A 22,036-nucleotide genomic window follows, 5' to 3' on the forward strand; every position below is an offset into this window, starting at 1 on the left:
TGCTCAAAACACAGAATTCTGCCAAAATTCAAAGCCCCATTAAGTTCCATGGGATTCCATTCTCAATTCTGTGAAATTTTCTAAATTTTCGGAAATCCTGCAGCAGAAATTCAGTTGTGTAAATTAGACAGCGGAATCCTATTGAACATAATTGGCCTTACATTTCTTAGCTAAGTGTATATAGGCTGCTAATACTTCATCTTAAAAATCAATGAGGGGACAATGGTGAAGCCAGGTGCAGACTGTCAGGGTTCACAACAGGCATCATCAAACCATCAAACCACTCTGCCTTTGATAAAATGTGCAATACCCTATAGAGGCACACAGAGTGCTTACAGCTTTGTAGTGCTCAGGGACACCCTCCCCTACCTACAGTCTCTGTCCACATAGCTCTGCTGTGTAAAATGGTTAAAATACTTACCACTAACCTCAAAGGTATAGCCAGAATTGTATCTTTCACAGACTACATTCATTCCTGACAAAGGGAGAAGGCCCTGAAAGCCAAACAAAGCTGTATGGTTAGGAATCATTCATCATCTCAATTCATTCTTAAAGGAGTTGTGTAGCTGTACTCGTGTATGTTCGACTATCCCATAGAGATGCATGGAGGGTGCGCCGATCCCTACTCTGTGCATGAGGAGAGCAGGAGTGCTGTGCAGGAGATCGCGTGGGGCCCCAGTGGTCAGACCCCCTGCAATCAGTTACTAATGTTCTATCCTGTGGATAGGGGATAAGTTAGTTTTTGCTGCACAACCCCTTTAATGCATTTCTTTTATAGAGCCGAATTAACTATTTGGGACTGCTCCTTTTTTTGCACTGGGATAACTTACCTGAACTTCAATGTAAAACAACAGAGCTGATTTAAGTCAGCTCTGCTACATTTAGAAAAATAAAGGTGTAAACAACTATACGAAAATGGAGTCACTTTACTAGAATCACTTTAAAATGTAAATACTTAATTTATTACTGATATTTTAAAAATTAATAAAGATAAGGTAACCCTTCTCAGGAGAGAAAGTTAAACAAATTCTTTAAAAAAATGCAATTAATAAAGAAAAGAAATAGCCCTATATTTTAGCACTATAAAATACTTCCTATTATAGTTCTAGGCAGTTGACTAACTTTTATTTTATTATATGGCAGAGCCTAATATTTTCATGTAACTATTACACTGGGGCAAAAAGCAAATAAAACTTCAACTGTTATATAGTTCTTTACCTGATAAATAAATATCCTCTCCTTATGATCCATGGAAAGAATTAACAGGTGTAGAGGAAACAAAACCATGAAGCATTCTGTTGATTCCTGTACAAAATATAGAAAGGTTAGCTTAAAGATACATTGTTCAGTCTTTAACTAGGTGCACTTTCAACCATCTGTTATTGCTCTAAAGCATCCAAAATAAAAAAGGCAACTTTGTAAATACCATATTCTCTATTAAAATATCTTATTGTTTTTGTACAGAACTTCTATACAGCCCTTGTGTCACCATGGTTACTGACTACACATAAATCTTATGTAGTCTGATCATGCAGTTATCTGTGCCTCTTTTTCATCTGCCCCTTAGTCTGTTGCCCAACTAAAGCAGGTTGACAGCTTTCTCCCTTTTATTGTGTACAGAGGCAAGAAGCAAGAGGCAGGCAGATGACGTCTTTATCTCATGAACATATTAAAGGGGTATTCCCCTCTTAGGAAGTTATTCTCTTTCCACAGGATAAAATTAATAGATAAGTGGGGGTTCTTCTGCTGGGACCCCCTCAGATCTCAAGAATGCAGGCATCTCATAACCCCTAATGAACTGAGTGTACCACAAGTACCCAAATTCAGCTCCATTCATTCTCTATTGGGTTTATGAAAATTTTCGAGATTGCTAAGTTTACATGGCACTCAACACTTTTACAGTAGGGTGCCTTAGAGACTATTGTGCAAATGACCATTGATTTCCATGCATTTGGACACCCAAACTTCAAGAGAGGGGAATATCCATGTAACCGCATGCCTCACAGCACTGGCATCACACTCCAATGAGTAAAATGTAAGTTTTAACAAACTAAAACATGCACACCTTAGTGACAAACCACTGAACTTTGCATGTCTGTTTTTATTTCCTTCAAGCTGTTAAAAAGAAGAGGCGTACAGGTTTGCCGTTGCTTCCTGGTACTTATGGACCAAGGCGTACCTGTATGCCATGAATCCTTAATTGGATTTGAAGAGAGCATAGGAGCTGCACTTGCTTCAGAACAGTGAGTGTCAGATACTATCCGTAGCAAGATACTCACTGCGGTCCGAAGGCCTAGCCAGGGAAAGGGCCAGCCAGTGCTGTATGCGTGGCGCATGAGCATACAGCCGAAAAACCTCCTTTCTGTGTGAGCCGCATCTGCGGCCCTCCCTGGTGGAGATCGATGTGTGGGACATAATCAGGAGAGCAAAAAAAAATGTTTTTCCATCCTGGGGAGTGGGGTGTTGGGGCTGGGGATGGAGGCAGTGGCTGATCCAGGGGGAGGGGACCTGGATGCCTCATTAATGTCTGCTGATGTGGGGGAACTGCTGCCTATACCTAATGTGGGGGAACTGCTCCCTATACTTAATGTGGGGGAACAGCTTCCTATACCTAATGTGGGGGAACTGCTGCCTATACCTAATGTGGGGAAAACTGCTGCCTATCACTAATGTGGGGAACTGCTGCATTTACCTAATGTGGGAAAACTGCTGCCTACCTAATGTGGGGGAACTGCTGCCTATACCTTATATGGGGGAACTGCTGCCTATACCTAATGTGGGGTAACTTTTAGTTTATTTTGTGTGCAGGGGTGGTGGAGGGATTTGGGTGGAATAGGGGCGGGGACCATGTGTAACCAGCGGCACATTTATTAAAATATAAGGGGTGGATTAACAAATTACACCCTTATGTTCTTTATACAAAATTTGAACACCTTTCAGCTCACTAAATCGAGCTGCTGTTATCTGTGTGCAGTGTTGTAGCTAGGATTTCCTTTACCTATGCAGATGTTCAGTTCACTGTCACTTTTCTGTAAATATAAATATCCCGGACAAAACATGAAGGAAAAAGCGACAAAGTATATGATCTGTATTTCCATCTGCCAGAATTTTTGGGCTTCATATTCTCCTCAGTAAGGTTATTTGCATTATCACTATATCATGTAGAAAAGAATGCATTGTCACTCACCATTATCAGGTAAGCAGAGATGCTCTCTGTTTACTTAAAACAGGTCGGGGACACATTCGGCCCTATGGGTGTGAATGACAGGAATGATTAGAGCTCTTTTTTGTAAATATTTTAGTAATATCCTTTCTTTGGTATAGTTTGTTTTGGAAACACAGGTGCCACCTAAGTAATTGGGAATGTGGGAGTATATGTTCTCACCCTTGCACCCTGATGTCAGACTTCTGATGAAGTACGTGATGACGTAAGAAACAGCTGTTGTGTGCTGACCTCTCCTGTTGTATTGTTGCCGGCTCCCCGCCACAGTGTTCATGTTTGCATGTTTCACCTTTGGTAATAGTAAGTGCCATTGCATTCTTTTCTACATGCTGTAGTGCTTATGCCTTTGCTACATCTACACAATAGAGCACCACCATTGTCCGGGAGCAAGTGCTTGATTTGAAGAAGTAGCGCAGTCTTTCCTGATAGTGTGAATAAGCTTGTACTATTACTGTAGTGCTAGACAGAATCTAATATTTGCATTATATTTGAGAATTTCAGCACATATTTTCTATGAAACAAATATGAAATCCAATTTGGAAAATCCATATCTACAATTTAAAAGAAATAAAAGACAGACAGCGCTCCGTAGTGTGTTAACATGGTTGCACGAAGGGAGGCTCGGGCAAAGTTAATGCTTACCACACGAGGTTACACTCTCCAAGTGCACAATGAATAAGAGCAGAAAATATATCAAGTGACTGCAGCCACTCCACATCTAATTCAATGCAATAATAGAAAGATCCTCCAGTAGTCGACGGGATTCAAGGCGCTGAACCTGGTTCAGCGCCTTGAATCCCATCGACTACTGGAGGATCTTTGTATTATTACAATTTAAAAGAGTATGAGTTCTCCCATAATCCTATAAAAAGTCCAGGACAAGACATAAATGATATTGCTGTTGAAAATGGGGTCTAGCAGAATCATCAAAACATGTTTAGCCTACAGTTTGGGGTACTAGTGAACCCAACTTTATATTAATTTCTAGAACTACCATAATGGACTTCTGATTTGGAAATTTCACATCCTGCTTCACGTCTGCAAGGAGACCATAGAGATCAGACCACAGATCAAAACAATCTGGGATCGTATCAGAGTGCCTATATTGACTGTGTTATCTACTATAAGTCAAAGCAATCCTGGTGTGCGCCGGCACACATGTGCTGACAGTGATACCAACTATAGGTTAAAGCAATCCCAGTTTGGACAGGAGTCAGCATCCACTGACAGAAACACCAGTGACGTATCTTCTTGCTGCAAAGTTGTATCTTCCTGCTATTACTCACATTCCAAGGCTTCGGGACACCAACCGCAGTTTTTGTATATTCTTTGTTTTTTGTAAACGGGATCAGTATTTAACTCAGGGCGAGTTCACCACTCCTGGTGTGACGGAGCTTTCAAGGGCCACTAAGCACTCCGCAGGCATTCTGGGTAGGGGAATATGCAAATCAGCTCATTACATCAGCTTCTCAGGCGATGTTGCCTGGTATCAGCTTAGCTCCAATTACGGAATATAAAAAGCTAATCGGGATTAATGCCAAACCAGAACTCTCTCTCCGGAAGGAAAGAGAGAGTTTTTTGTATATTTTATTTGAAGTATGTTAGAGGTGGTACAGGGATTAGGCACTTGGCTAAATAAGTGGGTTATCCGCTATATACATATTTTTTTAAGATTTATTGAATGAACAACTGGTTATTCGTTACAGGATATAACCCCTTCATCAGATCAATCAATATGATCTGATGAAGGACTAATACCCCGTAATAAGTTGCATTCAATAAATCTATTTATCGAAACTCTGCTACTATTTTGAGCAGGTCTGGATTTGTAGGGCCTGAGTGAAGGTTTCTTCCTTCCACATCTTATTCACATCTAAACCAGTTACATTTCAGAAAATGAAAATAGTTACCTCAGTGTGACTGATCTGCATTACAGCCAGTGATGACATGACCACATTTCCATAAGATCTGATTCCTTGCCCTTCCCAACCTTGGATCGGCTCTATTAAAATCATGTGATTTAGTTCTTCTCGTGTTCTCCCCCAAAATAGAATAGGCTGCAATAAATCACATCAAAGGTAAGTATGAGGTTACAATATCTTCTAATAGGGATGTTACTTTTGTTACTTCTAATATATTGTTTTTCAAAATTTCCCATTTTCCCAATTCCCAATTTTTCATAAAAATGTGACTTTCAGTATGTACTACTTACTCAAACCAAATACAGTACACTTATTGACAGAGATAAAAAGAAAATGCACCAAGGATTTGCTGATAGAATCAAAGTAAACGTAATAAGTGTGAATGTAATGATGATATATGTAAGTCTTTACAATATTAGAGCCAGGGCTTAAGTCCTGTAGGGACACATGGGAACTGAGTTCCTGCACTTTTTTCACAGCAGGAACACTGTTCCCATTAGCAGGAGCTCTGCAGGACCAGCCCTTGAGTTGAATTCCCTCACTTTTTTTCCAGGACTTGACCCCTGATTAGAGCCAAAGAATAAGTTGATTGGGGAAAGCTGTACAATTGAAAGGGGGCTTTAGGACCAGTTGGGTACCTCTTACCTGGATACAAGATGAGATATAGTTGGGAATGGAGGCATACAGAATCCATATAGCATCCTGTGGCATATGGAACTGTAAATCTTGCACACTTGTAGGTTGCCAAAACTGGATCATCATAAATGTTCAATTGGGAATAAATCTGGCAACCGGGCAAGCCATGGAAGTGTTGCAATCAGGTGGAGATATTTTTGAAAAACCTTTACGGTGTTTTTGTGAGCATTATCTAGCTGAAATATGAGAGGCAATACATATGGCTGCAGGATGTCCTGCACCTATTGCTGGGATGTTATTGTCCCTGATATCACTACTAGGAATGATCGACTATCATATGGGATGGCTCTGCGGATCATCATACGAAGGCAGGACTGAGGCATTCACCACGAGGCATCAATACTTGAACACAACCACGGTCATATTTCAAACAAAATCTGGATTTTACACGTTAATGATATGGTTCCAGTCTGTAGCAGTCGAGGTTTTCCAACACTGCTACAAACAATGAAGGTGGTGGCTGTCTGTCTGTCTGTCAATGGCCAGAAAAAAAAATCGGTGCCGTGACACCAAATTTCCTTCTACTAAGCCCCTTGAAATGACTGCTACGGAAGACGGATCTGTGACGGAATGTGTTGGGCATCTTTGCACACCGGTAGTCAGTAGTCAGCACATTGCTTCTAATCCATATTCTATTTTGAGATCTCGTTTTGTTGCACTGCATTATGGAGTAATACACTTGATTCTGTTTTATAATTTTTTTTTATATTTGCACTTTGCTTTTCATCTTGTGATTCTCTTGATACTCCTGTTCATGTTGTGTCTGGATACAATTGTAATTGACTTGGTGTGGAATCCCTGATCCTTATCAGGGGGATCAGTGTATAGGTGTTTGCGTATTTTCAAATGTTTTTAAATAAACAAAAAATGGGTCTGTTCTTTTAAATAAAAATGACAGTTTTTACATGATTCTTGCATTATGAGCACCCTGCTTTTTTTGCTCTTGTATATTGTTATTAAAATATGAAGCATGTAGGCTTTGCACTCACAGTCCTACTTAGTATCCGTCTTACTTAGTAACAATCTATCTGTCTACAAATTTGGGAAATTGTCCAGGCAGAGACAGGGGTAGTAGCAAAGTGGATGCAGAAATCTCTTCCACACACACTTCTAGATATGTTGCAGATATATTGTGGACTTTTAACATTGACTTTAATGTCCACTAAAATTTCCAGAGGAAAATGCTAAAACTCTAAAGCTAAATCCTCCTCACTTTCTAAGTGCCATGAGTCTTTTATTTTTCCATTCACAGGGCCATATGAGGGCTTGTTTTGGACAAATTGTATTTTGTTCGGTTACATAAAAAAAAAATTTTTGCAAAAAAAATAAAAAAAATTCGGGGAAGGTGGGGTGTTTCAAACAGTACAATCTAGTAAAACTGACATGTTGGGGGAGATTTTTCAAACCCTGTGCTGGGAAAAATCTGACTAGTTGCCCACAGAACCATCAGATAGCTTTTTTTTATTACTTTTTTTTTTTCATTAAAACTAGTCAGCTTTTTCCCAGCACAGCCTATGAAAAACAAAACTTTTTTTGTACAAAGTAAGTATGCTTAAATTATCCTATTTTGATCCCTTAATATATTTGTTTTCTGTATTCTGGCTGTTTGAGGGATATTTTTTTGCACTGTGACTTGCAGATTTCATTGGTGCCATTTTGGTTAAAGGGGTACTCAGCTGGAAAACTTTTTTTTTTCAACTGGGGCCAGAAAGTTTAGTAAAATTAGCAAATTACTTCAATTTTAAAATCTTAATCCTTCCTGTACTTATTAGCGGCAGTATACTACAGAGGAAATTCTTTTCTTTTTGGATTTCTTTTCTGTCACAACCACAGTGCTCTCTGCTGACACTCTTTTTATTATAAATATATAAAACTTAACAAAACCGAAAAACAGGCTTAACTAGCAATAACAAAGCACAACACAACAAAACCTGCCTAACCGGCCAGCCCAGCTTAGCTAATCTAACAAAACACATAACATTATACCTACATATAAATTACCTACATATAAATTATGAAAAATACTATCACACACACACACACACACACACATACCCACGCATTCTTTACATAAACATAAAAATAGCTTTACTTAGCCTTAAACTAAACAACCAAACTTGGCAAAAACTGAACTGCACATTACATTCACAACTAACATCCACCCTTTTTTTTTTTTTTTTTTTTTTAATAATTTTTTTTTTTTTACTTTTTTATTTTATTTATACATATATATATATATATATATATATATATATATATACATATATATATATATATATATACATATACATACATACACATACTTTTTTTTATTTTTTATCTACACTACCATAATATAACCAATATTTAAAGTAATATAAAAATGCTAACTAAATCTGATCCGACTGCCTATCCCCATCCCCTCATAAAATAAAATAATCAATCCATACTATATAATAATATATACAATACAAATATAAAAATACAAATACATAACCTAAATGCAAATATATACATAAACCATATACACCAAAAACCAAACTATACATCTACAAAACACATGACATCCTACACTAGTCTAACCCATCACCCACACAACCACCCACCTTGACATGGGTCAGAGTCCATAGTCCATGGATATCCAGTCCAGTCCATAACTGACCCATGCAAGCCCCTCCAAACATCCACCAACCCACCAATTCCCCCACCCAACCTAATCTATACCCAAACCAACTATACAAATACAACTTCAAAACACAACATAACATCATATACAAATACAAAACAATACAACCCACCTTAGGCCCAAGTTCGGTCGCCTGTAAGCCCTTTAGGCAATACATATTCTGAAAACAAAACAAAAAGACTAGGGTGTACATGCATAGTCCACCACCAGGAAGAAGGATGGCAATTCTGATATTACTTTTTTAAACTCTCTCCACTAACGTTTCCCTTCGACTCACCCTACCGTTATCCCTTCAACAAACTGACCCTGCACTCACCCTCTCTCTGTCCCTATATTGCTATCCCTAACCAGAAACAGGGGTACTCTACCCAAGAGGTCTAGTACCTAGGGCACATCAAATGAAAAACCTCTCCACAGGAGAGAAGCCCTACTGTTACCAAGACTGCCATACTCCAAAGACCTGATCTTCCCGAGGTCACCGGTGATGTTCCTACAGACCTCCACCTCGGAGAGGACTTTCCGCTGTGTAGATACTAGACACCGTGCATTCCACGTGTAGTACCTAACCACTAAACTGACTACAAATAAAGTGCCCCAGTCTCAGCCACCCAGGTTCCTGAATGCCCCATAAGCCCACTCCGGATAGGTAAGGCCAGCAAGGTGACTCCAGCCAATGGAAGCGCCCACCCGGTTGTAGACCCCTATATTAAAAGGACAATGAAGCAGGAAGTGGTCCATGCTTTCCAGCGTGTCCCCGCACTCTTCTCGGGGACATCCCCGGTCATCAGAGCTCCTACACTTCAAATTGTCCTTTACATATAGCTTCCCCTGAAAGCAGCGCCAGGCCAAGTCCCAAAACTTCTGGGGGATCCTTTTCATGTTTAAAAGGTACAACCCCACCCTCAGATCCCGACCTGGGCAGTCCCTGAGCGCCAGAGGCTTCTGGAAGTGGGTCAACAGAACCCGTTTGTCAAGGAACTGCCTTGACTGGGTCCTGATCTCCCACACTCCCAGACCCCACCAACGTATCGCCTTCAGAGTCGGGGTAGCATAAGCCGGAAGATATCCGTGTGGCGTACGGAGGTCCTTCACTCACCCTCCTCTCTCCCATTCCTGGAAGAAAGGCCGAAACCATTCCCTGCAGGAGAGTACCCACGGAGGAGCCCTCTCTGACCAGAGGTTTGAGATGTTAGCTTTCAAGAAGGTGTTTGTTAAGAACACCACAGGGTTTACCATAGATAAACCCCCTAGTCTCCTCGTGCGGTACGTAACCTCCCTCTTGACTAGGTTCATCCTGTTTCCCCATAACAGTTGGAAAAACAGGCTGTAGATCTTAGTGTAGTAAGCCTCTGGCAAGATACATACACTGCCCAGATAGATAAACAAGGGGAGCAGGTACGATTTGATCAGGTGTACCCTTTCCCTGAGGGTCATAGACCAACCCTTCCACTGGTTCACCTTCTGAGTGGCATCCTGGAGCTTACCATCCCAGTTTTTGGTGGAATAATCATCCTGACCGAATGTGATGCCCAAAACTTTTGCTGACTCTTGGGGCCCTGGAAGGGTGTCCGGGAGATCAAACGTGGGATCTCCCCCTCCCAGCCAGAGACTCTCACACTTATCCCGGTTGATCTTAGACCCGGATGCCTCCGAGTAGTGGTCCACTTCTGACATCACCACATCGACCTCCTCTCTCAAGGACACGAAAATGGTGACATCATCAGCATACGCCACTACTCTCTGGGGGACATCCAGCTCCACCAGACTCATCCCGACTCCCGCCAACGGCCCACAATCTACCCTCCTGACGAAGGGATCGATTGCGAACACGTATAAAAGCGGGCTCAAAGGACAACCCTGACGGACTCCGGACCCCACCTCAAAAGAGCGGCCAGACCACCCGTTCACTAGCGGGAAACTCTCTGCCCCTGCATACAAGATCTTAAGCCAATTAACAAAAGTACTCGGTAAGCCATATCTCAGGAGGACAGACCAGAGGTACTCATGGTTCACCCGATCAAATGCTTTGGCCTGATCCAAGGACAGCAAGTACCCCTTCCAGAGACCCGCACTACTCCGCTCCACTGCCTCCTTGACACTAAGGACCGCACTTAAGGTGCTTCAGCCTGGAACAGAGCAGTGCTGGGCCCCTGAAAGGAGCCGGGGTGCAAACTTCACCAGCCGATTAAACAGTATCTTGGCCAGAAGTTTCCTGTCCGTATTGAGAAGAGCTATGGGCCTCCAATTCTCAATACGGCTCGGATCTTTACCCTTTGACAGGAGAATCAGGGCTGACCTCCTCATTGACTTCAGCAGAGTACCCGAGGAGAGACACTCATTGAATACCTCAGTCAAGAGGGGAGCTAAAGACTCCTTAAAGGTCCTGTACCACTCGGATGTTAAGCCATCCGGACCTGGCGACTTCTTAGGGGCGAGCCCCTCGATCACCAGTCTCACTTCCTCTTCCCTGATTTCTACTGCCAAAACATCAAGAGAAGGGTCTACCCCTGGCTCAGGAATGGTTTCGGCCAGGAAAACCGACATCTTGTCTCGATCCAGATCCTTCCTCCCCAAGAGGTGCGAGTAGAAGGATCTGACAAACTCCAAGATCCCTGATCTGGACCGATTCAGAGATCCTGTACTATCAATCAGTCCTGAAATGACTTTACTACTCACTGACATCTTACAGTTTCTGTAAGGGTCGGGCGAGCGGTACTTCCCGAAATCCCTCTCAAAAACCAAAGATGCGTGCCTATCGTACTGACACCTCATCAGCAAGGATTTCACTCTGGAGATATCCTCTCGGCTACCTCCAGTCGAGACAAGGAGCTCGAGTTTCCTCCTCAGACCCTGATACAGGCGATACCTGTTCAGGGACCTAAGGCTCGAGAGCTGGCGGAAGAACCCCGCAACCCGCTTCTTGAATATCTCCCACCACTCCAGCTTATTACTACAGAGGCCCAGTAAAGGTACCTGACTCTGAAGAAAATCCTCAAATGACTATCTCACCTCTGCTTCCTCCAGGAGGGACGAATTCAGCTTCCAATAACCTTTACCCATCCGGGGGGTCTCTGAAACATTCAGGGAAAACAAAATCATACAGTGATCGGAGAACTCCACCTCAACCACGGACACTGCGGAAGAGACGGCTTCCTCCTTTAAATAAAACCTATCTATCCTAGACCTGCGACTACCTTGATGATAGGTGAAACCTGCGTGGCCCGAGGGGCTCCGGATGTGGGCGTCCTCTAGGCGAGCTTCTCTAGCTATGCTAATCAGTGCCACACTATCGCAAGTCAGCGGACCATTGGAGCCTCTCCTATCTTGGGACCTCGTGACATTATTGAAGTCCCCTCCAAAGATCACCTGCCGACTCGTAAAAAGAAAGGGCTTAATCCTCATAAAGAGATCTTTGCGGCCCCACTTGGTTTGTGGGGCGTAGATGTTAATGAGCCGGAGCTCTTGTCCCTTCATGAGGACATCTAAGATCAGGCACCTCCCCATTTCTAACTCAATAACCCGTCTGCATTCAACTGGAGCGGTAAAAAGGACCGCCACCCCACTATACGGCTCAGCCGCAAGAGACCAGTGGGAGGGACCGCGCCTCCACTCTCTTCTGGCTTTTACCAGAGAGGCTAGATCTGACAACCTGGTCTCTTGTAAAAAGAAAATGTCGGCTTCAACACGGCCGAGAAAATCAAAGGCTGCGAATCTAGCCGTATCCGACTTTATGCTGGCGCAGTTAATAGATGCCAGCGTCAGTGGGGTGAGTGCCGCCATCCTGGGTGATTGAGTTAGATGGCCTCACCCCTTATACCTTCTTCCTCTCCTTCCCTCCATCCCCTTTTTAGGCTCAGAGACATATCCATCCCAGGATCTTTACCTCCGGCATCTGGTGTTACCTCCACCCCTGAGGAAACTGTCCCAGAGGAAGGAGGCTCGGCACCTCCTGGAGGTCGCACTGCTTCCTGAACCTCAAGAGGAGGAGGGAAGGTAGTATCCCCGAGGGCCTCATACCGATTTGAAAGGACGATCAGAGGGTCGGAGACTGAATTGTTCCTTCTATGGTCTGAGGCTACAACTGAAGAGGAGGATGGCGCCACCTTACTCTTACCCTTTTTCCTCCTCTTCTTTTTCTGGCCACCATTTACTGTCTGCCCCTCCTCCTCCTCCTCATCCACAGTTTCGGATTCAGAGGCATGACTGGAGGAAAGAGCATCTTGACCTTCTTCCCTACGCAGTCTCCCCATCTCCTCGTCCAGTTTGGCCTCACCCAAAGCCTCAGAGTTATTCTGACCTCCTTCTGAGCCAGTGTCTGGAGTGGGACCCCGAGCTACCCCTGGCACGTGGGCATTCTCAAGGGCCCTCTCCAACCTGCGCTTCTCCTCTCGCCTCCGCATAGAGGGGGTCTTATGTTTTTCCTTCACTGGCTTTGGTGCCCCCTCTCCTCCACTGGTCCCTTCCCCCGCCGGGGCAACCGTTAGGCTTTCCCCAGCCAGGGCGGTCACAGCGTTAGAGAACGAGCGCGGACACCGGCTGAACGGGTGACCTAAGTCACCACACAAGTTACACCGAATCTGTCCACAGGTGGCCGCCAGGTGACCCACCCCACAGCAGAGGGCGCATATCTGCTGAGTGCAGTTGGCACTAAAGTGGTTTGGGTCACCACACCTGTGGCACAGCTTCGGCTGCCCCTGGTAGAAGATCTGAATCCTGTCGCGTCCCAGGAAGGCGGCCGAAGGGATGTGGGTGACCGTGTTCCCTGAACGCCTGAGACGGACGGAAAACGTCCAGGCCCCTGACCATATATTGTGCTCATCAAAGTTCTTCCGGGGGACGTCCGTCACCTCCCCGTACCTGCCCAACCAGGTCATAATGTCATAACAAGAAAGTGACTCGTTACGTGTCAAAACGGTCACTTTCTTTACCATACTCTGGCGAGATACCGCTTTTACAGCGAAATCTCGCCATCCGGGCTCGTTTTTCATCAGCTCATAATTAGACCAAAAGAGATCTAGTCCCTCCGGCCTAACAAAGCTGACGTCAAACTCGGAGGAGCCGAAGGGGTGAATCAGGGCAAAGATGTCCCTAGCCCTGAAACCCATCTGGAAAAGAAGCTCCACCACCTTGCCCCTTTGGGGGCACGCATCTTCGCCTTTCCAGACCAGACGGGCCACATTCCTGCGACCTATCTCCTGCCCGGGTGTCTGGAGGGACCATACGGTCTCCCCATTCCTCTCTCGGAACGCTCCCAGACCATGTCTCTCCACCCAAAAAGACAGGTCCATCTCCTTTCCCTCTACCTGGAGCGTCCTTTCTCCTCTCTTCAGTGCCTCCAGGAGGCGCCGTTGTAACTGACCGTCACCAGATGCAGGAGGTAAAGATCCCACTGAACCCCCAGCCGCCACACTCGCATAACTCCTGGCGACCGGGGGGGCAGCCAGACCAGACACCGTCCCTATGTCCCTGCCTAGGCCACCTGTACTGCCACAAAAGCCACTACCACTTCTCCCATCTGCACCACTACCACTCCTCTCATTCACACCACTACCACTCCTTCCATTCACTCCACTACCACTCCTCCCATTCACTCCACTACCACTCCACCCATTCACACCGCTACCAATCCTCCCATCTACACCACTACCACTCCTCCCATCTGCACCACTACCACTCCTCCCATCTACACCACTACCGCTCCTCCCATCTGCACCACTACCACTCCTCCCATCTGCACCACTACCACTCCTCCCATCTGCACCACTACCACTCCTCCCATCTGCACCACTACCACTCTTCCCATCTACACCACTACCACTCCCACATACACCCCTCTCATCCACAGCACTACCACTCTCATCATTCACACTCTTTGTATTTACATTGCTTTCATTTACAGTATATATGGGATTAGCAGCTGCTTCACCCACTACCTCTGGGCTGGCCTGGACGTGTTTTAGCTTGGGCTTCTTGCTCCTTCTTAGGTCACCGGCGGCTGCCGACACTGACTCCTCCTTTATACGAGACGCCACCGTAGACGTCAAATCCCGAGGCTGCCCCTCCGGGCGCACCTCCACCCCTCCTTCTGCCACTGATGTGCAGGGACTCCCCTCACTATCAGGGGAGATCCCTGCAGCATCCGCGCTACACACTGCGCCCAACCGCACAGGCTCAGCAGTAGGTCCCGGTGCCTGGATACTCCCCCCCCCCTCTCAGGGGAGTGCCCTGCAGAGCTGGTGACATTGCCCACAATACTCGGGGAACCGCTCCCCTTGCACACTGCCGCATAACTACTGCCCACCATTAGCCCGTCCTGCTCTTCCCTACCAGCAGGACGCATGACTGTAGCACCCACGGCCATGTTGGATGCAGCACTGTACCCCCCGTGCTGGTCCCGTTCCACAGCAGAAGCGGGATCTGGCAGGGTGGGGGGCCCAGCAGCCTGAACCAACTTTTCAGGTGGCCCAGACTGCTGGATAGGAGAGAAAACAAACTTCACTTGCTTCCCAGCCTTTTTCTTCTTCTTTTTCTTCCTTTTATTCTCCTCAGGGCCCAGGTCCTGGCCAAAACTGAAATTTTCCAGACGGGTGGGTGACTCCTGCATCACTATGGCCCGCAGGAGCCCCCCACCGACCGGGCTGCTGTCACCGCCATCACTGCTGTCACTTTCCTCTGAGGTGGTTGGTAAGGCGACTTGGGCAGGGTTAATATATTCTGCACTTGGGGTGACAGAGGTCTTAGGGGTACATGGGGTATCACACACATCCCCCTCACTCTCATCACCCTCACTGCCGCCATCTCCCTCACCACCTTCCTCCATCTTCTCCTCTGTATCAAACAGGCATTCTTCCTCCCCCTGACTATCCTCTTACTCCTTCACAGGGGTCTTCATGATTTTATAGCGGTCGTTATTTTTTAACTTTTCCTTAAATATACCCGCTCCCTCTACGATCTGCATTCGGGCTCTCACCACCTCCTGCTCCTCTGCCTTCAGTTCACACACCCTGGCAGCAAACTTAGCCCTCATGGCCTTGGCAGAGTTATCTGTCTGGTAGCGGGCAAACTTCAGATCTTCCCTTAACACCTTCAGCTTCTTTCCCAGCTGCTCATATTCCACCAGCTTTGCCTGCATGCGGGATCCAAAGGTGGCAAGCGACTCCCTGGGTCCCTTCACCCCCCATTGCTGGGGTTCCATAACAACAGTCCCTGAAGACATAACTGTAATTTTCTTACCGGACGCCTTGCGGTTTCCAGCGACGGACGGGGGAGTGGGCTCCACATTACTGCGGAGCCTGCTGGATCTTCTCACCCCGTCCTGAGAATCGGCCGTAGCTCTCTCACTCCCACCCCCCTCCGGCCTAGTTCGAGGGGTGGAAGTCTGGGGCTCGATAGCAGGAGGTTCTCCCAAGGAGGCTGCCACCCTCCTGGGAAAAAGGCTGTAGGAAAATCTGCTTCAATCCTCTCTCTCTGGAAAGCCCTGGAAATCAGACACACCCAACAGCTGCTGTGTTCCACAGGAAGTGCTCTCTGCTGACACCTCTGTCCATGTCAGGAACTGTCCAGAACAGGAGAAAATCCCCATAGCAAACATATGCTGCTCTGGAAAGTTCCTAAAATGGACAGAGGTGTCAACAGAGAGCACTGTGATTATGACAGAAAAGAAATCCAAAAAGAAAAGAATTTCCTCTGTAGTATACAGCCGCTAATAAGTACTGGAAGGATTAAGATTTTTAAATTAAAGTAATTTGCTAATTACTTTAATAGAAGTCATTTACAAATCTGTAATACTGATCAATGCTATGCCCTTACATAGTATTGATCTCCTAGTAGAGTCTGCCTGACTCTATTAGTATATAGGCCCATAGTCAGCATAGAGACCTTCAGAAGGCTTTTAGCTGCCATTTCAACACATTATGGGAATGGCAATTGGAGGGCAGACCTGCACTGTTGTTAAGCGAAAAAGAAACATTAACATATTCTCTTCCAAATCTACAAATCTGCAATAGATCCAAACCAAAATCCTTAAAATTTGGTGTTGATTTGCCGCTGCAGATTTACATGTGGAAATGTTTTTTCATTTCCCTCTAACAATAAACAGAGAATGTTTAAAGGGGGTACTCTGGTGGAAATACATTTTTTTTTTTAATCACCCGGAGCCAAAAATAAATAAATAACTAAATAAATAAACAGATTTGTAAATTACTTATATTTAAAAATCTTATTCTGTCCAGTACTTATCAGCTTCTGTATGCTCCACAGGAGCATACAGTTCTTTTTTTTTTTTTTTCTGTCTGACCCCAGTGCTCTTTGCTGACACCTCTGTCTGTCTCAGGAACTATTAAGAACAGGAGAGGTTTGCTATGGGGATTTGCTCCTGCTCTGGACAGTTCCTGACATGGAAAGATGGGTCAGCAGAGAGAAAAGAAATTCAAAAAGAAAAGAACTTCCTGTGGAGCATACAGCAGCTGATAAGTACTGAATGAAGAAATGTACAAATCTGTTTAACTTTTTGGCACCAGTTGATTTAAAAAACAAATAATAATAATAATATTGTTTTCCACCAGAGTACCCCTTTAAGCAGATAGAACTCTATAACTGTGTTTTCCAAACAATGTGTCTCCAGCTGTTGCAAAACTACAATTTCAACTACAATGTCCGGGCATGCAGGGAGTTGTAGTTTTGTAACAGCTGGAGACACAGTGTTAGGAAAACATTGCTCTACAAAAAAAAAATTGGTGCAGTGACGGGTGGACGGCTGTCCCCTGCATTGTTAGTGCCTGATACATCAAGTCAATCTACAATGACAGATCTGTTTAAATATGTATTATAAATAAACAATTATGTATGCATAAATGTTGCGCTCTATGATGACAGCTTCATTTACATATCAATTTTATTTGATATTGCCTGCCGCAGACTATTTTATTTATGACTTTCAAGCTTCTTTGCTATCTTCTTCTCCTTTCATCATGTTGTCACATATAATACTAATGGGCCAAATGCGCCTCCCAATCTACAAAGAACATTGGTGCATGGCTTCAGATTAGTGACATTTTCTGTCAGATATAGAAATTTTTGTTTTTCCCTTTTACTCATGACTATGTATAAAAATGACTATTATGACTTGTTTATTGTAGGATATACCTGTATATTGGCAAATAGGAAAAGGAAAGTTTTTAGCAGATCCAATATAGTGGAAGACTTGTTAGGCTATGTTCGACTTTGTTGAAAGACATTTTATAATTTATGAAAAGTGACTTGTAAATTTCATAATCATAATTTAACATTCTAATAGACTATAGATAAACACTTATTTACAGAAATGAAAATGCTACACAGCTGTCTGGATTGGAGTGTGAATGTGGGAGATTCATAGGATAGCTTGTATATATAGAGTGCTATAGAAGTGACACACTAATGTGAAGAAATTCTTACAAAAACATCATAGGTGTCCATAGCCATTAAATTGTTTAATTAAAGTGCTGATTTGACTCTAAGTAAGGTTTGTGTTTATAATGTGAAAGTGTCTAAGGTGACATTCACAACGTGGGCAAAAATGATCCACATCTTTCGTAGCGTTCATACAGAAGGGAATTAAGCAGCATCCAGCCACAAGCCCCAAAAACATAATTGCTATACATAAAAGCCAGGTAAGAAGTCCAGAATGGAAGGTAACTCTTGTCACTGCATTCTCATCGCATGAAGGACATGTTGCGGGGCTTGGAGAATCAACCTAACACCTACCAATCGGATGTGTTCCGGTCTCAACAATGCAAACAGGATCCGGTTGGTGATAGATCACTTTAGGTTGACATGGAGTGACAATGTGAGAAATAGCTTGTGGCTGTGTCATAGTGGGCACTGGCTGCAGGCAGTATTGTGGGGTAGACAAGTATGGAGTAATTGCTGGAGGCTGGAGGCTCATCATTAGTGTTGCTCGCGAATATCGCATATTCGCGAATTTGTGAATATTCGCGAATATAGCACTATATATTCGTAATTACGAATATTCGTTTTTTAAAATTTAAAAAAAAAAATTTTTCCTTTTTTTTTTTTTTATCACAGTACACATCACAGTGATCATCCCTCTCTTCTTCCAGCTTGTGTGGTGTAAAGAAGGCTCTAATACTACTGTGTGAGACTGGCGTGCAAATTTTCGCACATGCGAAAATTAGCATATGAGAATTTTCACTTATGTAAATTTTTGTATATGCTAATTTTCGCATATGCTAATTTTCGCATACGCAAAGTTTTTGCAGATGCGAAAATACAACGCAAATATTCCGAATATGCGAATTTAGCGAATATATGACGAATGTTCGGCAATATATTCGCGAATATTCGCGAATTCGAATATGGCCTATGCCGCTCAACACTACTCATCATCCATATTAGCTGTGCTTGGGATCTTCTGGTCAAACATTTTTTAACATTATTGACTTTACATGTACATTCAGATCCTCAAATGGAACCCTTCTAACTTGCAATGCTTTTAGGAGGCAACAGCATAGGTCAGATGCAGTTGGAGGACAGGGACTGCTCCCGGGCCATGCCAACTGAGGGTTGGGTCTGAGGAACATATCAACTGTTGACTGGGGGGGTGTCAGAAGTCACTTGGGATGAAGTGGATCACCGTGTTAACCAATCGATGACGGCAGATGGGTTGCTAATCGACTGCTACTTCTGCTGCCACGCACCCCTAATCTGATGTGATCTCTATCTGCACCTGATGAATTTAGGCCTCTGCCACTCCTCTGTGCTCCTGACATACTTGTAGAACCGCTGAGTGCCTATATATATATTTCACTTATTTGCGGATAATACACCCCAAAAAGGTTGCACCAGAAATTAGTGTACTCTCTCACACTCTGAACTGTCCCTGCCTGTCAGCCTGCATGCAGTGATGAAGGCTTGAGGTGACTGGATTCGCTACTGTGAAGAATAAGATCTGTATTGTGATTGTCAATAACACACAGTCTGTTCTCGGAGCTAAAAGTCCCAGAAATGCCTGTCTTCAGTAATGGCTGCCGAATATATAGGGCTGTGACATCTAGTATTGAGCACGAATATCAAATTTTGATTGCGAATATCGGCACTTTGTGATTTTGCGAATATTTAGAATATAGCGAAATATATTCGTGATGAATATATATATTTTTTCCAGTACACATCACAATGGTGTGTACTGTGTAAATAAAAAGTGATCATCCCTCCTAGCTTCCAGCTTGTGGTCCAAAGAAGGCGAATATGCGAAAATTTGCGAATATCAACACTTCCAGAGGACACTGATCCCTCCCTTCTTTTAGCTTGTGGGCCAATGAGAATGATGCAAATACAGTTGTCAGAGGTTAGCAACATCCCTAGCAACCAATAGGAAAGTAGTTAGTTGAAAGATATAAATGTGCATGCGTATTTTGCGAATGTCATTACGAATTTCACATGAAAAAAAAGTGAACAAATATGCAAAATTTGCGAATATAGGATGAATATTCGTCCGTATATTCACAAAATATCGCAAATTCGAATATGGCCCCTGCTGTTCATCACTAGTAATATCACAGTGCTGGCTGGGTGCTCATAGGCTGCATGTCACTATGTGATTCAGGGTGATCCCTCCAACCCATCTTCCCAGAATTCCTTGCCCCATGTCCTCACACATGTAGCCACCAATTTAGGTCCCCCGCTCCCGCACAAAATGGAGTTAATGAGGCGATTAATGTTATCGAATTGCAGAGATATTCGGATTTGTTGCAAATTTTTTATGAACTTCGTAACGAATTTGGATTCATCCGATTCAATTTGCTCATCTCTAATAGCAACCAATCAGATCGCTTCTTTTTTTTTAAAGGCTTTTGTAAAATGAAAGAAGCAATCTGATAGTTTTTTCTCTGCACAGATTTTGATAAATCTCCCCTATAGGTAGCTGCAGCACCTGCATACTCCATGAAGGAGACAGAAGCAGAAGCCTGAGTTCATTGAGAAGTGACAGCACTTGGTTACGGCAGCTCTGCAGAGAACAATTATAAGAAGAGGCGTAGGGGGACAGTCCACAGCACCATACTGGGTACTTTATTTTTATATTCTGTATAAGGGAAACTACACAGGACATAAAAATGAAGAGCAGGAGTGGGGCCTCACCATCCGCTGCCCAGCCTTGTGATGCCCGCCTTATCTCAAGGCTTTTTGCCGGCTCTCATGTTGACTCTGGATTTTAGTACCAACTTTCAATCACTTTCACTACTGGAAGTGCTTCCCGTTGCCCCAGTTTTTTTTTCTTTTGTATAGAAACACCCCTGATGAGTTTGAGTTTAGGAACAACCCTGGTATGTTACAATAGCGCGGACCTCTTTATTATAGTATTTATGTACATATGATTACTACATACCTTAGATACAAACTGCGTCTGTACTGTGTGAAATGCAGCTTTACCAGGGTTCAGGATCTGCAGAAATATAAAAATTGTGGTCATACTTTTCTTCAAGACATACTGATAGATGGCAATGCATTTCCGAGCACAATCCACAAAAACAACAGGTTTACCGGAATCAGGACTGCTGCCACGGAAATTCTGCCATGTGAACAGAGCAGCAGAATCCCATTGAAATCAGAATGTCCGGAAATCAGAATGGTGCAGAATGTCTGTGCGGAAGACATTCGGCCGTGCAAACGTACTCTAACACTGCGAGAGCAGACAGTCCATCTGACAGCTTTATTGTATCTTTCTAGTTAAATGGTAGGGAACTTTTAAAATGTACTATCTATATTTTAAAATAATCCTGATATCTTGCAGTTTTCATTCTGGCCACTAGGCCTAAAACTAAGCTGAGACTTCCTGTTCTATACAGATTATTTTTCCAGCAGTGTTTTCCTTATCCCTATTACCAGGATTATACACCCATGTATAAATAACAAAGGTACATACAATAGCTGCTCACAGATCAGCCTTCCCCTCCCTGTAGAATGACCTCTTAAAAGCTCGCCGGACATGCCAAGACTCCTAGACAGCTTCAGTTTTTTGCTTATGTCCATAGAGCCAGCTGTAAACCATTTCTCTAAATGCTTTTGAAAACAGCTAGGATAAGAGGGCTGACCCTATAATAATGTACAAAAAAGACAATAAAAATGTACAGAAAATAGAAAAAAAGAACAGGTTTCAGTATCTGCCTCTAATTGGGAAAAAATATCTAGATAAGGCTAGGATTCCACTGAGATTTTAGCCGTGCAAATTTTTTGGCTTAAAAACGTCAGAAAAAAGAGTTTTCCCTGTGTTTTGGCATTTTTTCTGGCGTTTTTACCTTTGTGTGGAATTTGCCTTTTTTGGCCCCTTTGGCGTTTTTTGTACAAAATTAGTTGGGTACCAAAAAAAATTAAAAAAAAAGGATGCAGTAGGGATGTAAAAAATGTATTTAACTAAATGTTTATTTTTTATAACAACATTTTATATATTTTTTTATAAAGTGTGTGTGTGTGCTTAACTTTTTTTCTCTCTTTTTTTTTTATGTAGTACTACTACTCCCAGCATGGAACAGA

General features: G+C 43.6%; 1 protein-coding gene across 5 annotated transcripts in view; it reads right to left on the reverse strand.

Annotated features, from left to right (window-relative positions):
- Positions 1 to 22,036, reverse strand: part of LOC130293678 (probable pleckstrin homology domain-containing family N member 1) — an 81,327-nt gene that overhangs the window by 16,440 nt on the left and 42,851 nt on the right. For all 5 annotated transcript variants that reach the window (XM_056542672.1, XM_056542675.1, XM_056542671.1 and 2 more), the window contains exons 3-6: positions 20,892 to 20,948; positions 5,134 to 5,280; positions 1,219 to 1,305; positions 422 to 494 (exon numbers count right to left, since the gene is read on the reverse strand). In XM_056542672.1, coding sequence (XP_056398647.1) covers positions 422 to 494; positions 1,219 to 1,305; positions 5,134 to 5,280; positions 20,892 to 20,948 — 364 coding nt within the window. The remainder of the gene's footprint in view (positions 1 to 421; positions 495 to 1,218; positions 1,306 to 5,133; positions 5,281 to 20,891; positions 20,949 to 22,036) is intronic.

This window comes from Hyla sarda, chromosome 10 (genome assembly GCF_029499605.1).
Source record: "Hyla sarda isolate aHylSar1 chromosome 10, aHylSar1.hap1, whole genome shotgun sequence".
Taxonomy (NCBI): domain Eukaryota; kingdom Metazoa; phylum Chordata; class Amphibia; order Anura; family Hylidae; genus Hyla; species Hyla sarda.